The sequence below is a fragment of the Opisthocomus hoazin genome, chromosome 1 (genome assembly GCF_030867145.1).
Source record: "Opisthocomus hoazin isolate bOpiHoa1 chromosome 1, bOpiHoa1.hap1, whole genome shotgun sequence".
NCBI classification, from domain to species: Eukaryota; Metazoa; Chordata; class Aves; order Opisthocomiformes; family Opisthocomidae; genus Opisthocomus; species Opisthocomus hoazin.
This window is the reverse complement of record NC_134414.1, coordinates 140,997,917-141,013,565: the sequence shown is the minus strand read 5'-3', so window position 1 is coordinate 141,013,565 and position 15,649 is coordinate 140,997,917. Positions and strand designations below refer to the sequence as shown.

Sequence of the window (15,649 nt, the reverse complement as noted above, 5' to 3'; positions counted from 1 at the left end):
TCCTGCATGTTTTTGTGACTGTTCGTTTATTAAACCCAACAGAAAATAGCACTTTTTTTCTTTTTACTTGGTTAGTTTTATGCCTTGTTAGCAATCAGAACGTGTCAGGGAGGCTCAGTGCATAACAGGTTTGGTAACATAAGCAACAAGAATACATGGCTAGGACCAGCAAGATAGGGAACAGGAACTCTGTGCAATTACAGGTTAACTTTTCTCATTCCATCTCATCTTCTTTGGCTGAAAACTTTCCCGTTTTAGAATGGTGAAATTACATCTGGAGAAAAGGAATGCAAACACTGTAAGCACCTCAGTGTATATAGGTCTTATTTTCTCTATATCAGAGACACCTGGTACCGTTTAGATGACAGCAAATGATTCTCCCTGTGTTCTTTTAACTATCTCAATCAACTCCTAATTTCATCTTGACAATATTTCTTTCTGCTCACTTGCTCTTTCCTACCAGGTATTCCCCCTGATTCTTTCACCATATTCTAGCAGTAAGATCTTAACTGCCCCCCTTCTTGTTTTAAAGCCCCTGCCCCAAGGAGAACTCAGAATAAAGAGACGAGGAAGTTCCTAGACTTCAATTTCTTATTTCCGTAGAAAAAGTAAAATGTGTGACATAAGTGACTTTAAAAGGCTGTAAGAGGCGATACATATCATAGTTTTGGTAAACGCTTGTTCCTTTTCTGCCCTTCTCATGGCAGAAAAGAGACACTGCTTTGTTAATTTTAAATACTTGTGAACTTCAGAGTGCAGGCAGCCCCAGAAACACATCTCACCTTAAATGTGACTCCTCACTTTCAGAAGAGAAATCCACTAGTTCTGCCCAACATAACAAGCGTCTCTGACTCAGTCTCTGTAGATTTATGCCTTTCAGATATCCCCAAGACAGTCGAGGAACTAGTAGCAGCAGTAGAAGCTCTGCTTGCAATATCAGTCCTTCTGTGACCACATCTCAGCCTTGATCTATAGGAAAAGCCGCTGCAGGTAGAAGACAGCCATGCCAAAAAACCACCCTACAGTGACTACACATACAATAACTTTCAACCATTGTCCTGTAAGCACTGGAATAAGCTGGAAGACGTAAAGAGATTGCCAGCTCCCAAGAAATGTATGAACATTCAGCTATGGCAGGTCAAGCACAACTGGATTTCTCAAAGTTACACATATTTTTTGGACATCTGAGCATATATATAACTTCCTTGAGGTTTTGCTTTCTCCTGCTCAAGACATTATACTGACCAGAAACATATCAACCATAGGTCATGGCTGCTTCATGACGTCTGTAGATGTAACGTAATCATGCTCCTGAACAGAAAAATCAAAGTCATATTTCACAAAGGTGACTAAGCAGAACGTGGGAGACAAAAGGAGACACAGACAAGACAGGAAAAGGTGATTCAGTAGCACTTTGTCCCCAGCAGTCCAAGAGAGTCTGAGAAGCTCTCAGAAATGCTTCAGGACAAGGTTATAGGGAAAAACAGACTTAGTGATTACAGAGAGATTAATTGTGCTGTGGTATGTACGTCACAAGCCCTTGGGAATAAAGCAAGCTTCTTTGCATACCAAGCTGATAAGCGAGTTACTGTAGGTACTAAGTTAATTAGTAGCAGTCTGGGCAGGAGGTAGAGTAGATAGTGAGATGAAACGGGGGAAAGGTGAAATGTTTCCAAGAGACTGAATGAAGAATAAAGATTATCAATGAGATACTGGAAGAAGGAAAGAAGGAAAGAAAGAAGGAAAGAAGAAAGAAAGAAGGAAAGAAGGAAGGAAAGAAGGAAAGAAGGAAAGAAGGAAGGAAAGAAGGAAGAGGAAGGAAGGAAGGAAGGAAGGAAGGAAGGAAGGAAGGAGGAAGGAAGGAAGGAAGGAAGAAAGAAAGAAAGAAAGAAAGAAAGAAAGAAAGAAAGAAAGAAAGAAAGAAAGAGAAGAAAGAAAGAAAGAAAGAAAGAAAGAAAGAATGAAAGAATGAAAGAAAGAAAGAAGAAAGAAAGAAAGAGAGAAAGAAAGAAGAGAGAAAAGAAAGAGAGAAAGAGAGAGAGAGAGAAAGAGAGAAAGAAAGAGAGAAAGAGAGGAAAGAGAAAGAGAGAAAGAAAGAGAGAAAGAGAGAAAGAAAGAAAGAGAGAGAGAAAGAGAGAAAGAAAGAAAGAAAGAAAGAGAGAAAGAAAGAGAAAGAGAGAAAGAGAGAAAGAGAGAAGAGAGAGAGAAAGAAGAAAGAAGAAAGATAGAAAAGAAAGAAAGAAGAAAGAAGAAGAAAGAAAGAAAGAAAGAAAGAAAGAAAGAAAGAAGAAAGAAAGAAAGAAAGAAGAAGAAAGAAAGAAAGAAAGAAAGAAAGAAAGAAAGAAAAGAAAGAAAGAAAGAAAGAAAGAAAGAAAGAAAGAAGAAGAAAGAAAGAAAGAAAGAAAGAAAGAAAGAAAGAAAGAAAGAAAGAAAGAAAGAAAGAAAGAAAGAAAAAGGAAATCTGTGGTCTTAACTAAAGAAATCTGCTGTTAAATGAAGTCTGGTCCCACAGCATCATTGAACAACAGAGAACAGAAATCTTTCTATAAAAAAATATCTCTACTGCACATGAAAGGGCGACAGTTTAGGACAGCAGTATAAATATCCTTGTTTACTTGCCCTGACTTCTACACCTTGTTTCAGAACACTGCATCGCAATACCTCTCAGGCCTTTCCTGAGCCCCCCTGCATGTTCTGAATCTTGTCACACCACCAACTTCTTGATGCAGCTACGGGATCAATTTTTCTTTGTTACGGATCCCCGCACGCTGTAACCAATGACAGTCTGAACCAGACTATGGAGAGAATCAAAATGGCAGGACAGATAAAAATTTTTTAATTCCTTCAGAAATGCCAAAAGGCCTCACGTAGGAAGCACTGTGTTGCTAGAAATCATATTGCAAAGTTTACTTCATAGAAGTTCATCCTGCTTTGTATCCTTCGATCCACAAAGCAGTCAGTATCCCATTGATAAACACGTTCAACTAATGCATTCACAGCTGCACGGCAAAATATCATTCTTGTAAATGCATAAAAATCATGCCCACAGATTCAGCCCAGCATCATGAAACTCCATGGGTAAAATACTCAGGAGTTACCGAACTTCGAAATTCAGCTGAAACAAACTGAAGTAACACAAGCAACAACTAATGCAGCAGAGATACCTACATTTTTAGCCTTTTTCATCCTGATATTTCATAGCTATATCTATGAGTATTTTAAAAAACAGTGCACCAATCAAAACTACTATACAATTTCCAGCAAAACCCCTGTATCTTTCTATCTATTCACAAATCAAATACAACCTTTCCAATCACAGAGTAGTTTTCCACCAAATAATGAGATTTTTTTCACCTTTCTTCCTTTCTCCTAACTTAGCAAAAAGTCTAGCTGCAAAGCAGTTATGTGCCTACTCCCCACAGGAGAATGGGCAAACAAGCGAAGTGCCTTGGCTCCCTCTACATAGCTTAAAAAAGGAAAAGTACCTTCTGTAGTACTTACAAAGGGGATTCAACAACAGTCAGATTGTTGGGGGGTTTCGACAATAGTGTACGTACCAGAGCTGGGAGTTGCCTAAAGTCATCAGGCTGAGCTGGAAATCCCTGGTACAATTAATAGGATTTGGTGAGGACAAGATGGGTCTTAGATTCTACACCTTTCTGCAGGGCTTACTCAGTCAAAGAAGGAAGAAAGTCCTTCTGCTCCAATGGTTTGGGCTGAGCTGATCAAACAGCACCCACTGCAGCCCTGAAGTTTTTCCCGCTCTCCCTCCCTTCCCCTGAGGCATCATTCTAACAACGCATTCCACTGCTTCCCTTGAATGGGGATCTCGTAGTTAGACAATACTTTGTTGACTAGATTCAGCCCACTAAACTCACTCTGGAAAAATGTAAATACTTTCCCATTAGCTGAGACAGCTGAGCTGGCTCAGCAAGAGATCAGCCCAGAGCTGGAATCACTGCAAGGAGGACAGGAGGAGATGGAAAGAGCAAGAAGGAGAAAGAACTACCGCATTCCACAGCAATTATCTATGAGGTTTGTTCAGCTGCCTTGTTAAACCACACTTTCACTTGCTACTTCAAAAGTAGACCCCTTTTCTTTGAAAATTCACTACTACAATTCTTATAGTAGTGATGCTCTTTTATTACAGTAGCTCAGTAAACAGAATACTTAGCCAAGGTCTGTAGTCTATTTTAATTACCTCCTCAACCCAGTAGGATATAAATCTTTACCTCTAAGGAACAGTTCTAACAACCACTAGCTATGCAGTTAGAAGGAAGTGCTGTTAGCACCGAGGCATCCAGATTCCACCATGAGTCAGCCATGCTTTCTGTGCAGAGAGGCTGTGGAAACAGTTTTGTCAAATCCTCCTAGCAGTTAAGGTGCTCTCAACACTAGCCAACCCCAAATGGAAGAGCTGTAAGAAACAAATCAGTTTTCCCATTCAAATCATAGTCTTGCAAAATGACATGCTACACACCAGAAGCCTGACTTCCTCCCTTTATATCAATGTTAAGTGTGCCATCTGCAAAGGAATTCTCTTGAAAGCGAAGAATGGATAACAATCAGAGCTGAAGGTCCTTTATCAGTCAGCAGCCAAGGCAATTGTAAGGGAAAAATATTCAAAACATAGAAACATTGACAAGTCTAGGCTGAAAGGGAGATCATCTGATCAAACCTCCTACTGAAAGCAGGGCCTTAGACTCAGCTGCGTCTTGAGTATTTCAGCCAAGATGATTCCTTCACTTCTCTGGGCAAGTAATTGCAATGTTTTGCTGTTTTCATATTGAAGACTTTTTTTCTTATATCCAGAGCACTTACTGTCTTTCCTATTGCCTCTTGTCCTGTCACCACGTATCCCTCAGGAAGAGTACCTCCCTCTTATGTAACTACCTACTAGACACTGGAAGACTGCGAGCAGACACTCATCACCTGCCCAAGCCTTCTCTTCTCTAGGCTGTACAAACCCAGCTTCTTAAGTTGTCAAAGTTCTCCCACCTTCAAATCATCTTGGTGGCAACTCACCAGACCATATCTAATTTTTCAGTCTCTCTCTTGATTGGGGGCACCAAAACTGTACACAATATTCCAGGTGTGTCCTAACAAGTGCTAAGTAGAGTAGAATAATCGCACCCCCTTGATCGGCTGACTACACTTTCACTGATGCAGCCGAGGGACACAGTTTGCCTTCATTGCTTCAAGGGCACACTGCTGACTCCTGTTGAGCTAGCCATTCATCATGACCACCAGGTCTACTTCAGCCAAGCTGCATCCCACTCAGTCAGACCCCAGCATGTACTGCTGCTTGGGATTATTTCGTCCATTGCATGACTTCACATTTATCTTTATTAAACCTCATGCAATTCTTGTTGGCCCAATCTTCCAACCTGAATACTGTTAATAAAAATTTAGCAGTAGGGCATCTTCCTGTTACAGACAAACATGAGCTGCAGCAGCTCCTGGAGGTAATTCACACTATAGTGTTTGAGAACTTCCAGTGATGTAAGCACTGTTGAGTTATTCTATAGGCAATTAAGAGAAATTTCAGGATTTGTGGCCCTTGTCCTTATGGGAGGTTTCAACTTCCCAGACATCAAATGGGAATATCATACTGCTAAAATGAGCAGGTCTTGGAAATTCTCTAAGTTATAGGACACAGATAACTTCTTGTCACAGTTAGTCAGTAAGCCAACTAGGAAGGATGCCGTCCTACATTTGCTTTTTGTGAATAGAGAAGGAATTGTGGGTGATGTGATGGGAGGTGGCTGTCTTGACCACAGTGACATGATATGTTGAGTTTAAAATTTCAATGTAATAAGAAAGAGGGACAGCAGAGTTGCTACCCTGGACTTCAGGAGAGCAAACTTTAAGCTATTCAGGGAAGTTATTTAGCAGAGTACGCTGGGAATCTGCTTTTGAGGGCTTAGGAATCCACAAATGCTGGTCAGTCTTTAAGAACCACCTTTTAGAAGCACAGCAGGAGGCAATTCCACTGTGTCCTAAGTCAAGCAAGCGGGGCAGAAGACCAGCTTGGCTGAACAGGAACTCCTCATGGAGCTCAAGAGGAAAAAGAAATAGTATGATCTCTGGAAGCAAGGTCAGGCTTCTCAGGAAGATCACAAAGCTGTGGTTTGTATATGCAGCAGAAGACATGAAAGGCCAAATCTCAATTAGAGTTGAAACTGCCCAGTGTTGTTGCAGATAACAAGGGCTTTTTAAAGTACATTAATAGCAAGAGGAAGTCTAAAGAAAACGTTCGACCAATACTTGTTGAAGTGGTCACCACCATGGGGTGATAAGGGTCTCACCAGAGCAGAGCAGAGGGGGCAGAATCACCTCCCTCAACCTGCTGGGCATGCTTCTTTTCATGCAGCCCAGGATACAGTTGGCCTTCTGAGATACGAGTGCACATTGCTGGGTCATGTTAAGCTTCTCATCAACCAACACTCCCACGTCCTTCTCCACAGGCCTGCTCTCAATCCCTTCACCCCCCTCATGCCCCGATTCAGTGAACTAGAGACCTGTTTAGTCTAACCTGATTTCCTGGAAAAAATTATGGAGAAGATATCCTTGGTACTATTGAGAGGCATTTAAAGAACAACACAATCATCAGGCACAGTCAACATGGGTTCACAAAGGGGAAGACCTGTCTAGATAATTTGATATCCTCCTATGATAAGGTCACCCACCTAGTGGATGAAGGGAAGGCGGTGGATGCAGATTTTCTGGATTTAGTAAGTCTACTGATACCGTCCCTCACAGCATCCTTCTGGACAAGTTGTCCAACTGTGGAATGAGTGGGTTCACAGTCCACTGGATGAAGAACTGGCTGAAGGGCAGAGATGAAAGGGTTGTAGTGAATGGGGCTACATTTGGCTGGCAACCGGTCACGAGCAGTGTTTCCTCAGGGCTCAATTCTAGGGCCAGTCCTGTTTCAATATATTCATCAATGATCTGGATTCAGGAGTTGCATGCCCATTAGCCAGTCTGCTGATGATACCAAACTGGGGAGTGCTGTTGGCTCTCTTGAGGGACAAGAGGCCTTGCATAGGGATAGGTTGGAGATTGGGAAACGATTAATGGATGAAATTCAACAAGCCGAAATGCCAGATTCTGCACCTAGGAGGGAGTAACACTGGGCACAAGTATAAACTGGAAGAGGAGTGGCTGGAGAGCAGCTCTGCAGAAAGGGATCTGGGGGTGCTGGTCAGTCAGCAGGCTCATGCAAGTCAGCAGTGTGCCCTGGCAGCAGAGAGGGCAAACCCTGTCCTGGGGTGCATCAAACACAGCACAACCAGCTCATAAAAGAGGGGATTATCCCGCTGTATTCAGCATTGGTGCAGCCTCACCTCGAGTGCTGTGCGCAGTTCTGGGCCCCACCATTTAAGAAGGGTGTGAAGGTCCTTAAATACCTCCAAAGGAGGGCAAGCAAGCTGGTGGAAGGGCTGGAAGGCATGGCCTATGAGGAGTGGCTGAGGACTCTGGCTTGTGTAGTTTGGAGAAAAGGAGGCTGAGGGGCAACCTCATTGCTCTCTGCAGCTTCCTGAGGGGGGACATGGAGAGGGAGATGCTAAGCTCCTCTCTGTGGTATCCAGTGAGACACATGGGAGTGGTTCAAAGCTGCACCAGCGGAGGTTCAGACTGGACATTAGGAAGCATTTCTTTACCAAGAGGGTGGTCAGACACTGGAACAAGCTTTCTAGGAAGTGGTCGATGCCCCAAGCCTGTCAGTTTTGAAGAGACATTGGGACAACGTCCTTAATAACATGCTTTAACTTCTGTTCAGCCTTGAATTGGTCAGGCAGTTGGACTAGATCATCGTAGGTCCCTTCCAACTGAAATAATCTCTTCTCTCTCTTCTCTTCTCTTCTCTTCTCTTCTCTTCTCTTCTCTTCTCTTCTCTTCTCTTCTCTTCTCTTCTCTTCTCTTCTCTTCCCTTCTCTTCCCTTCTCTTCCCTTCTCTTCCCTTCTCTTCCCTTCTCTTCCCTTCTCTTCCCTTCTCTTCCCTTCTCTTCCCTTCTCTTCCCTTCTCTTCCCTTCTCTTCCCTTCTCTTCCTTCTCTTCCCTTCTCTTCCTTTCTCTTCTCTTCTCTTCTCTTCTCTTCTCTTCTCTTCTCTTCTCTTCTCTTCTCTTCTCTTCTCTTCTCTTTCTCTTCTCTTCTCTTCTCTTCTCTTCTCTTCTTCTCTTCTCTTCTCTTCTCTTCTCTTCTCTTCTCTTCTCTTCTCTTCTCTTCTCTTCTCTTCTCTTCTCTTCTCTTCTCCTCCCCTATTTTCAGACACATGCTAAAGGTTCAGGTGATAACAGACTACATAAAGTAATTCAGTACCTGTTCTATTGCTTATCAGTACTCCTCATTCCCAGATACACCAGGGACTAAAAAGGATTTTAACTCAGCCCTCTGCAAAATAATAATCCATTCCTTCCTTTATTCCTTTTGTTCGTAAAACCAAAGAGAGCATAAAGCAACATCTGACAAACAGCACCCAATCAGGATAGAAAAATGTATAGATTTACATTTTACAGAACTCATAAATACATTTACGTGTGGGCCGTGTGATGTGGGCTGGGCCAGCAGTGCTTCCTGCTTTATGAGGCAGAGATCAAGATTCCTCTGCTACGCAGCGGGGAGAACGTAATTTTCAGGGCAGAGTTTCCCTCATTAAAGTAAAGCAGACCAAACAGATCCGACACAGGTAAGCATTCCCCCGCTGCTCACCCCGCCCTCTTTCCTAACGAGTTTCCTGCTTTTGTGGGACAGGCTTACAAGAGCTGCAGAAGAACAGAAGGTATGTGATCGTCTAGAAATTGCTTTGGATTCAGAACCTGGAAAAACGAGGTTCTGGTTTCCCATGCAAAACTTGTACATCGGAATCTTCCCATCGTTTGGTACCTTCCCATACTCGCTAGTTACCAACTTCCAATTTCAACAGAAATCTTCGTTGTCTTCCTACAACAAAATTCAAAAGGAGGAAGGGAGAGTTTTTACTGGTGTCCCATCCTCAGGTGAGAAGGGGAAGGAGCAGGGACAAAGGTGCTTACGCATTTTTCCTTGCAATGAAGAGAGAAGCTAAGACATGACTGTTTCTACCTACTGAAACGTCTCTCTGGTAAGTAGATGCTGAAAGCTGACAGTAAAAAAGATAACAAGAAGTCCAGAAAGAATGTGTTTCTTTTTCTAGCATTTGTATATATAAATTTATCTGTTTTTGCTGTAACAAGGGAAGGCATTTAGTGTGCAAAAGCACACACTGTAACATGGAACTATATAAAACTGTGTATTTGTTTGGAGATGCATATTCATAAAAAATATGCCCATTGTGTCATGCTCTTTTCCTTCAAAGGGGTCTTCATCAAAACAGTGAGATATGTGTAGATTAGTATAACACATGCAAGATGACTTCTTAACTATGGTATTTCTTGAATACCACAGATCCCTGGTATTCGTTCCATCTTGACTGCGTACAGCAACAACTGCTGCCTCTTTCACAGAGATGGAGTTTGGAATGGGAGACGGGCAGGGGTCTCATGTTTGAGAATAGTGAAAAAAGGCACATTAACACAAAAAAAATGAGGATGTGGGCTAATATTAAAATGCATGCCTACATCTTGCAAAAACAGACATAGCCCAGCTATATCTAGAACCTAAATTAATGTTATTGCTATAATGCTACACTGAAGTTAGACGCTCAACTTACTGGGGCAGACAGCCCCATTAATAAGGTTACTTTTCTTCCAGGATCTACACTAGTGTCAGAACCTTTATTATGCAATGTACAAATGTCCTAGAATTAACCTCTAAAGTTATTCTGTGTTTCACTTCTGCAGTAACCTCAAATCTGCATCCTACGCTGCTCTAAGTTCTATTAAGCTAGACCTTTTTAGATAAGCCTGGCCATAAGTGTTGATGGTCTATTTATGTGTTTTATGTCTTGCAACTATGTGTCCAAGTGTCCCCATAATTCAATATGCATTCACATATAAAATTCTAGTACATTTACATTGGCATGTATTTATGCATAGATTTCCCAGATTTATCATGTATGTCCATAGTTGCGTGTTCCCACAATAGCTTGAGTACATATGTTCTTATTTTGGTCACGATACTGATAACATGCTTGTATGCTCATGCTTCATGGTGAAAAAATTGTTCTGTCTTCCACAGATCTCTGTCCCCTTAACGACCATCTGTTCTCAATTGTCTTCTACCACCATCCATATTGCCATGTGGTTAGAGGCACACTGGAAGAACATCCGCCAAGCCTTGTTGCTTCTTTTCACTGCTGGTCTTCTCATTGGGGTCACCATGCTGGCCATTTCATCTAACATCAATCCAGTAGGCTATTTCTTCCTAGGGGTAGGGGGAGTGTGCCTGGTCGGCTATTTGCTGAGTGTCTTTGCTGAATGTTACCTGAAGAATCAGCACCAACATGAAGCAAATGAGATACCTCCAAACAGACAAAACCAAGCAGGGTAAGCAATAACCTGGTTATTCCTCTTACTTTAACTCTCTCTCCTCAGATATGACCATTTTTCATATTGTTTTGCTGCCCTTCCCCTAGGGCACAAAACACAGACTCCATTCCAGAAGACAAAAGTTTGTTTTTCTTCATTCTTCAGGTGGAGGTTGCAAATGTCTATGCCACATGTCCTGTATCTTGTTCAATACATATTTTCTTTCACCCCCAGGAACTCATCCACTAACAATTTCCAAGGTTAAAAAGATCCAGGCCCAGTTTGATTTTTCTTTGAGCAATCAAGTCTTGCCAAACAATGAGTCAGACAAGGAAAAAGAAAAACAAAAGCTGAAGCAGTACTGAATCTTAGCTGGGTTTAGCTCTATAAACCTTATCTCCAGAGCAACTGTTCCTTGGCAAACTTTTAAAAAGGAACCTGTATTTGGGTGTGTTTCCAGTCTTAAAAACCCAACTTGACACTAATAAACCCTAATTTTGAGAGCTCTGAATCTTTCCACATCTTCTTGGCTTCACATATGTTTGCAGGTTCTCAGCATCACCTAATTTAACACCAATTTGCCTACTGTAGTGGAAGAGTTTAACTTTATTTGTATCTGCTTCCTTGTCCATATAATCCAGACAACCATTATTCACATCCATGAATGACTTGACATTCTCAAATACAGGGTGTTGTAGGAAGGCAAAAATCTTATTATGTGTTTATTTTTAGAAAGAGTACATAAAAAAGAAGTCTATATTGGGCTTTGCTAGCTTGGAGGCACACTAGAAGAAAAGCAGTATCTGTTTATTTAAAAATACGACATAAAAAGAAAGATGTTTCTAAAGTAACATTTTTTTCTGTGCAGGTATGCTTTTTAACACAGAATAATTAGTCCTTGTTTAAACTAAATTAAAATACTTCATTTTCTCCACTTCTTAAAAATAGATGAACATTAGGCTAATGTATTAAAAAAGCAATGTCGTGTATTATTCTGAGAAATAATTAGTAGTAATTCTTAGTAATACATTTCAACTGGTAGATTTTAAATGAGGGATATCATCCTTACGGGTCCCTTCCAACTTGAGATATTCTATGATTCTACGATGAAAGCTAGGCTGAGGACACTGAAACCCACTGTGGGTTTTTTTTACTTGTTCTGAGGAGTGTGGGAGAACGGTCAGATGAGCCATTCTCTAGATCAGCAAGCAAGAAATTAAGTTGGCTGGACAAGGGAGCTGATCCAGTGGCAGCATATCACAGAAACACCACGTGAGATATCCTGTCACATCTATTGATTGTAGCACGGTCCCTATAGTACGTTACCCACGCTACTTGCCTCTGCATAAATTAAGCTGTAACATAACGAGTGTAACTGCCATTCCTCCCTTCATGCATAGGGTGAACGCTGCCTACGAAGCACCCACCTATGAGGAGGTGATGGCCACATCAGTTCCAGCAATATGGACAATTGCATCCAATCCAGGCTTAGTGCCCTCACCACTGAATGAGCCTCCTGCTTACAATGTAGTTATTGAATCAGCTGCCCAAGAAGGGATGATGGTGGAGGCTCTCCGGGTGTCCATGGCATCAGACACAAGGCACACCTCCGAGACAGGCACAGGCTCCAGGATGCCACTGCAGCTGGTGCTGCCCCCAAGACTGCAGCGATTTGTTTCGGACATCCATGAAGTGAAAGGTGTTGAAGACAGGTTTGAGCCACTGGAGCCACTCACTCCACCACCTGCTTATGAGAGTGCTATCAACGATGAGGTCTTTGAAGATCCTTTCCAGCCCTCCGTGTTATGATTTAATTTCATCTTCTATGAATGCAGAACCAAACCCTCACCCCAAAACAGGGTGTTCCTGGCAGGAAGGTGAAAGAGCTGAGATTTTTCACACCTGAAACTGTAAAAATTTGTCTCACCATTCTTTGAACCAGAGCTGAACTACAGACACAGATTCTGATCTCACTAGAATCTTTTTGCACAAAATGTAAATCAATGCAACACCACACTGCTTTGTCGTGGCAGACAGGTAAAACCACTGTGAGGAATATATATTATATACAGCAACAGTTCTCAAACTGGAGATGCACCTTCATCAGGGAGGAGAGCGAACCATGAGAAGAGACAAGGTTTCCAAAGGACCTCTGTAAAGGGACTGCAGGATGCAGCCAGGAGACACTACCTCAGAAACAGAAGGAGTAGAAATAGCCTAAGTAGGTTCTGCCTGTGTATTACAAACAGCAGCACTGCTGAGAGCTGTGTGATCATCTGCCACCCTAAAATCCCTACTGAGAGACTGAGGCTGCAGCTCCCCGAGCTGCTGTTTCGCAGCAACACAAATTTCTGGTCTGCGCTGTTTGTTGCTACCCCCCTACTACACTCACTCCACGTCCTCAGCTGTGCTGCGCCAGAGCGTGATGGAGGGGGGGTGGCTGTCTTCATCTGGAAGCCGGCACCAGCCGATACCTGTCACTTGGGGTTGAAAAGCTGACGGCAGGCACGGCACCATGAAGTGACAGTAGTTCAGAAGGTTCTCATCCCACACAGACTACAGCAGTGGACAAGAGGGAGAGAACAGCAGTTTTTCTCCCGTAAGAGAGGCTGGTAGTGGGACACATACCCATCCTCTGCCTGGACCACCAGTCTTCAAAGCTCTACAGGAGTGTGTGTTTCTTTGCTGTACTACAGCCCGAAATAGATGGCTTGAGATACTTTATTGTCACCATGGCAAGCATTTGCACAGAAAAGTCAACGCTCCTCCAGCTCCCTGTAACAACACTGTGCACGGAGGCTTCTCTCTGGACTCTGGAAAGGGCCGGTCTGCCTGCTGAGGCCACAGCTGCAGTGAGAGCACCTGAGAATGGTAGCCCCGAGGCAGACGCAGTCTTCCATCACGATGGCTCTAGGTTGGAGCCAGGTTCTAGGTCTAACTCATCAGCGATGCTGTGCAGTCTTTTAAAATGGGTGAGTTAAACTGATGGGCTCTGCAGCACTGAAGTGGTCTGCAGTATGCAAGGAGACATTCATGTGTGGTGAATGTCCAAATAATAATAATAAAAAAATATGGTGGTCCAAATCTCCTATGAAGGAGAGTGGTAATCATCACAGCCTTGTCTCATACAACTGCATCATTTTTAATTCGTATGAGGGACCATCAAACCATAGGCTAAAAGCAAATAAATTATTTCTTATTGTTTGATTCTTCATAGTTCAAAGAAAAAAAAGACATTTTATGTTGTTTATAAATAAATGGGACTGCGTTAAAAATACCTGGTGGCATCATTAATTTTTCCTTCCAAAATAAACACTCCACAAAGCCATGCTTTGGCTTGTCTTCTGCTTATTTGATAATCTTGCCTTAGAAAAAGGAGAGGAGTTCCATTTCCAAATCTACAGCTGAATCACTTCAGTATCATTAACGATGAAGCAGCTATGATACACCTATCATAAAAGTATTATGAGATAAATTTGCTGTTCGAGGCAATGTGATTTTTTTGAAGCCAATTGCTTCTTGCATTTTTCTCCTGTATCTGCAAACACAAAAGAAGAAACCACAACAAAAAGCAGTACAGGTGTACTGTGCAGGAACAGAAACTCAGGGTCTAACCTGGGCAACCCAGGACCCTTCCAAGTGTGCCGAATTGCCAGGAGTCAGGAAGAAATTCAGGTGACCAGCACAGACAAAAACTATCCAAAACAAAGACTAGAAATGTCACCAGTCATTGTCACCAGGATTTCGTATTCAGCATCTGTAGGGGTCATTCAAGCCTTATGACTTGTGTTAAATTTTAGCATGTGAAACTCCCGTGCGCCAGGGGACAACTGTTGGAAGCTTTACGCAACAGCAACTGTCAATTTGCTAACAGGACACTCACCTGCTTGCTCCGCCCTTCACATTTCACGCTTGCCCTGCATGCTTCCTTTCTTCCCTTTTAATTAGTGAGCGTTACCTGGGCCCTTTTTTTATTGCAGCTGATTTCAGCTGAAACGCATGTCAGCAAATCATACGTAACAAGAAACTCTAAAAATCACAGAATCACAGAATGTTTGGGGTTGGAAGGGACCTCTGGGGATCATCTGGTCCAACCCCCCTGCCAAAGCAGGGTCACCTACTGCAGGCTGCACAGGACCACGTCCAGGCGGGTCTTGAATATTTCCAAAGAAGGAGACTCCACAGCCTCCCTGGGCAGCCTGTTCCAGTGCTCCGTCACCCTCAGAGGGAAGAAGTTCTTCCTCATGTTCAGCTGGAACTTCCTCTGCTTCAGTTTGTGCCCATTGCCCCTTGTCCTGTCACTGGGCACCACTGAAAAGAGTCTGGCCCCATCCTCCTGACACCCACCCTTCAGATATTTATAGGCATTTATAAGGTCCCCTCTCAGCCTTCTCTTCTTCAGGCTGAACAAGCCCAGATCCCTCAGCCTTTCCTCACAGGACAGATGCTCCAATCCCCTCATCACCCTCGTAGTCCTCCGCTGGACTCTCTCCAGTAGCTCCTCATCTTTCTTGAACTGGGGAGCCCAGAACTGGACACAGTACTCCAGATGGGGCCTCACTAGGGCAGAGCAGAGGTGAAGGAGAACCTCCCTCGTCCTGCTGGCCACGCTCCTCTTGATGCACCCCAGGATCCCATTGGCCTTCTTGGCAACAAGGGCACACTGCTGGCTCATGGTCAACTTGTCATCCACCAGCACACCCAGGTCCCTCTCTGCAGAGCTGCTCTCCAGCAGGTCCGCCCCGAGCCCGTATTGGTGCACGGGGTTATTCCTCCCCAGGTGCAGGACTGTTTTTTTCTTTTTATAATAATAAAAAACCCCAGAACCTAGATGGACTAGCTGACCCACAGAGGTCCCTTCCAACCCCGATCATTCTGTGAACCGGCACGTTTGCAAGGCAAGCTGCGTGCCTCTTAACTGTACATGCACGCAGGCCCCCTCCCATTACTCTGACGCGCACGGCCGCACGCAACCACCCCACATCCCTCCTGCCCCCCCCCCCCCCGCGCCATGACCGCGCCATGATCGCTCCCTTCCCGCTCTGCGCCCCAGGGCGTGGCCCGCACGAGCCGACAGCCCACGCGAAAAGCCCCGCCCCGCAGGAAGAGACGCGGGTCGGGCCGGCCTGCGCAGGCGCGCGGCGGGCGGCGGCTGGCGCCGGTTTTGTTTTTTGCGCTCGCCGAGGGAGGGGCTGTG

At 43.7% G+C, this 15,649-nt stretch overlaps 1 protein-coding gene across 2 annotated transcripts; it reads left to right on the top strand.

Annotated features, from left to right (window-relative positions):
- The first annotated feature begins 8,964 nt into the window (after positions 1–8,964).
- On the top strand, positions 8,965–13,671 carry TMEM139 (transmembrane protein 139). 2 transcript variants are annotated; one of them, XM_075413030.1, is made up of 3 exons: positions 8,965–9,107; positions 10,163–10,470; positions 11,853–13,671. In XM_075413030.1, the coding sequence occupies exons 2-3, from the start codon at positions 10,223–10,225 to the stop codon at positions 12,259–12,261; spliced, it is 657 nt and encodes a 218-aa protein (XP_075269145.1). In that variant the 5' UTR covers positions 8,965–9,107; positions 10,163–10,222; the 3' UTR covers positions 12,262–13,671. The 2 variants fall into 2 exon arrangements, with proteins under 2 accessions (XP_075269145.1, XP_009930303.2); XM_009932001.2 differs by lacking the exon at positions 8,965–9,107 and having other exon boundaries at positions 10,091–10,470.
- Positions 13,672–15,649: the final 1,978 nt, after the last annotated feature.

What these genes read in the sequence shown, in the direction of transcription:
- TMEM139 (XM_009932001.2), top strand. Translation starts at nt 10,112, where the DNA reads ATGCTTGTATGCTCATGCTTCATGGTGAAAAAATTGTTCTGTCTTCCA. An exon ending in AACAGACAAAACCAAGCAGG is followed by an intron (nt 10,471 to 11,852) that starts GTAAGCAATAAC and finishes CTTCATGCATAG; the next exon opens with GGTGAACGCTGCCTACGAAG.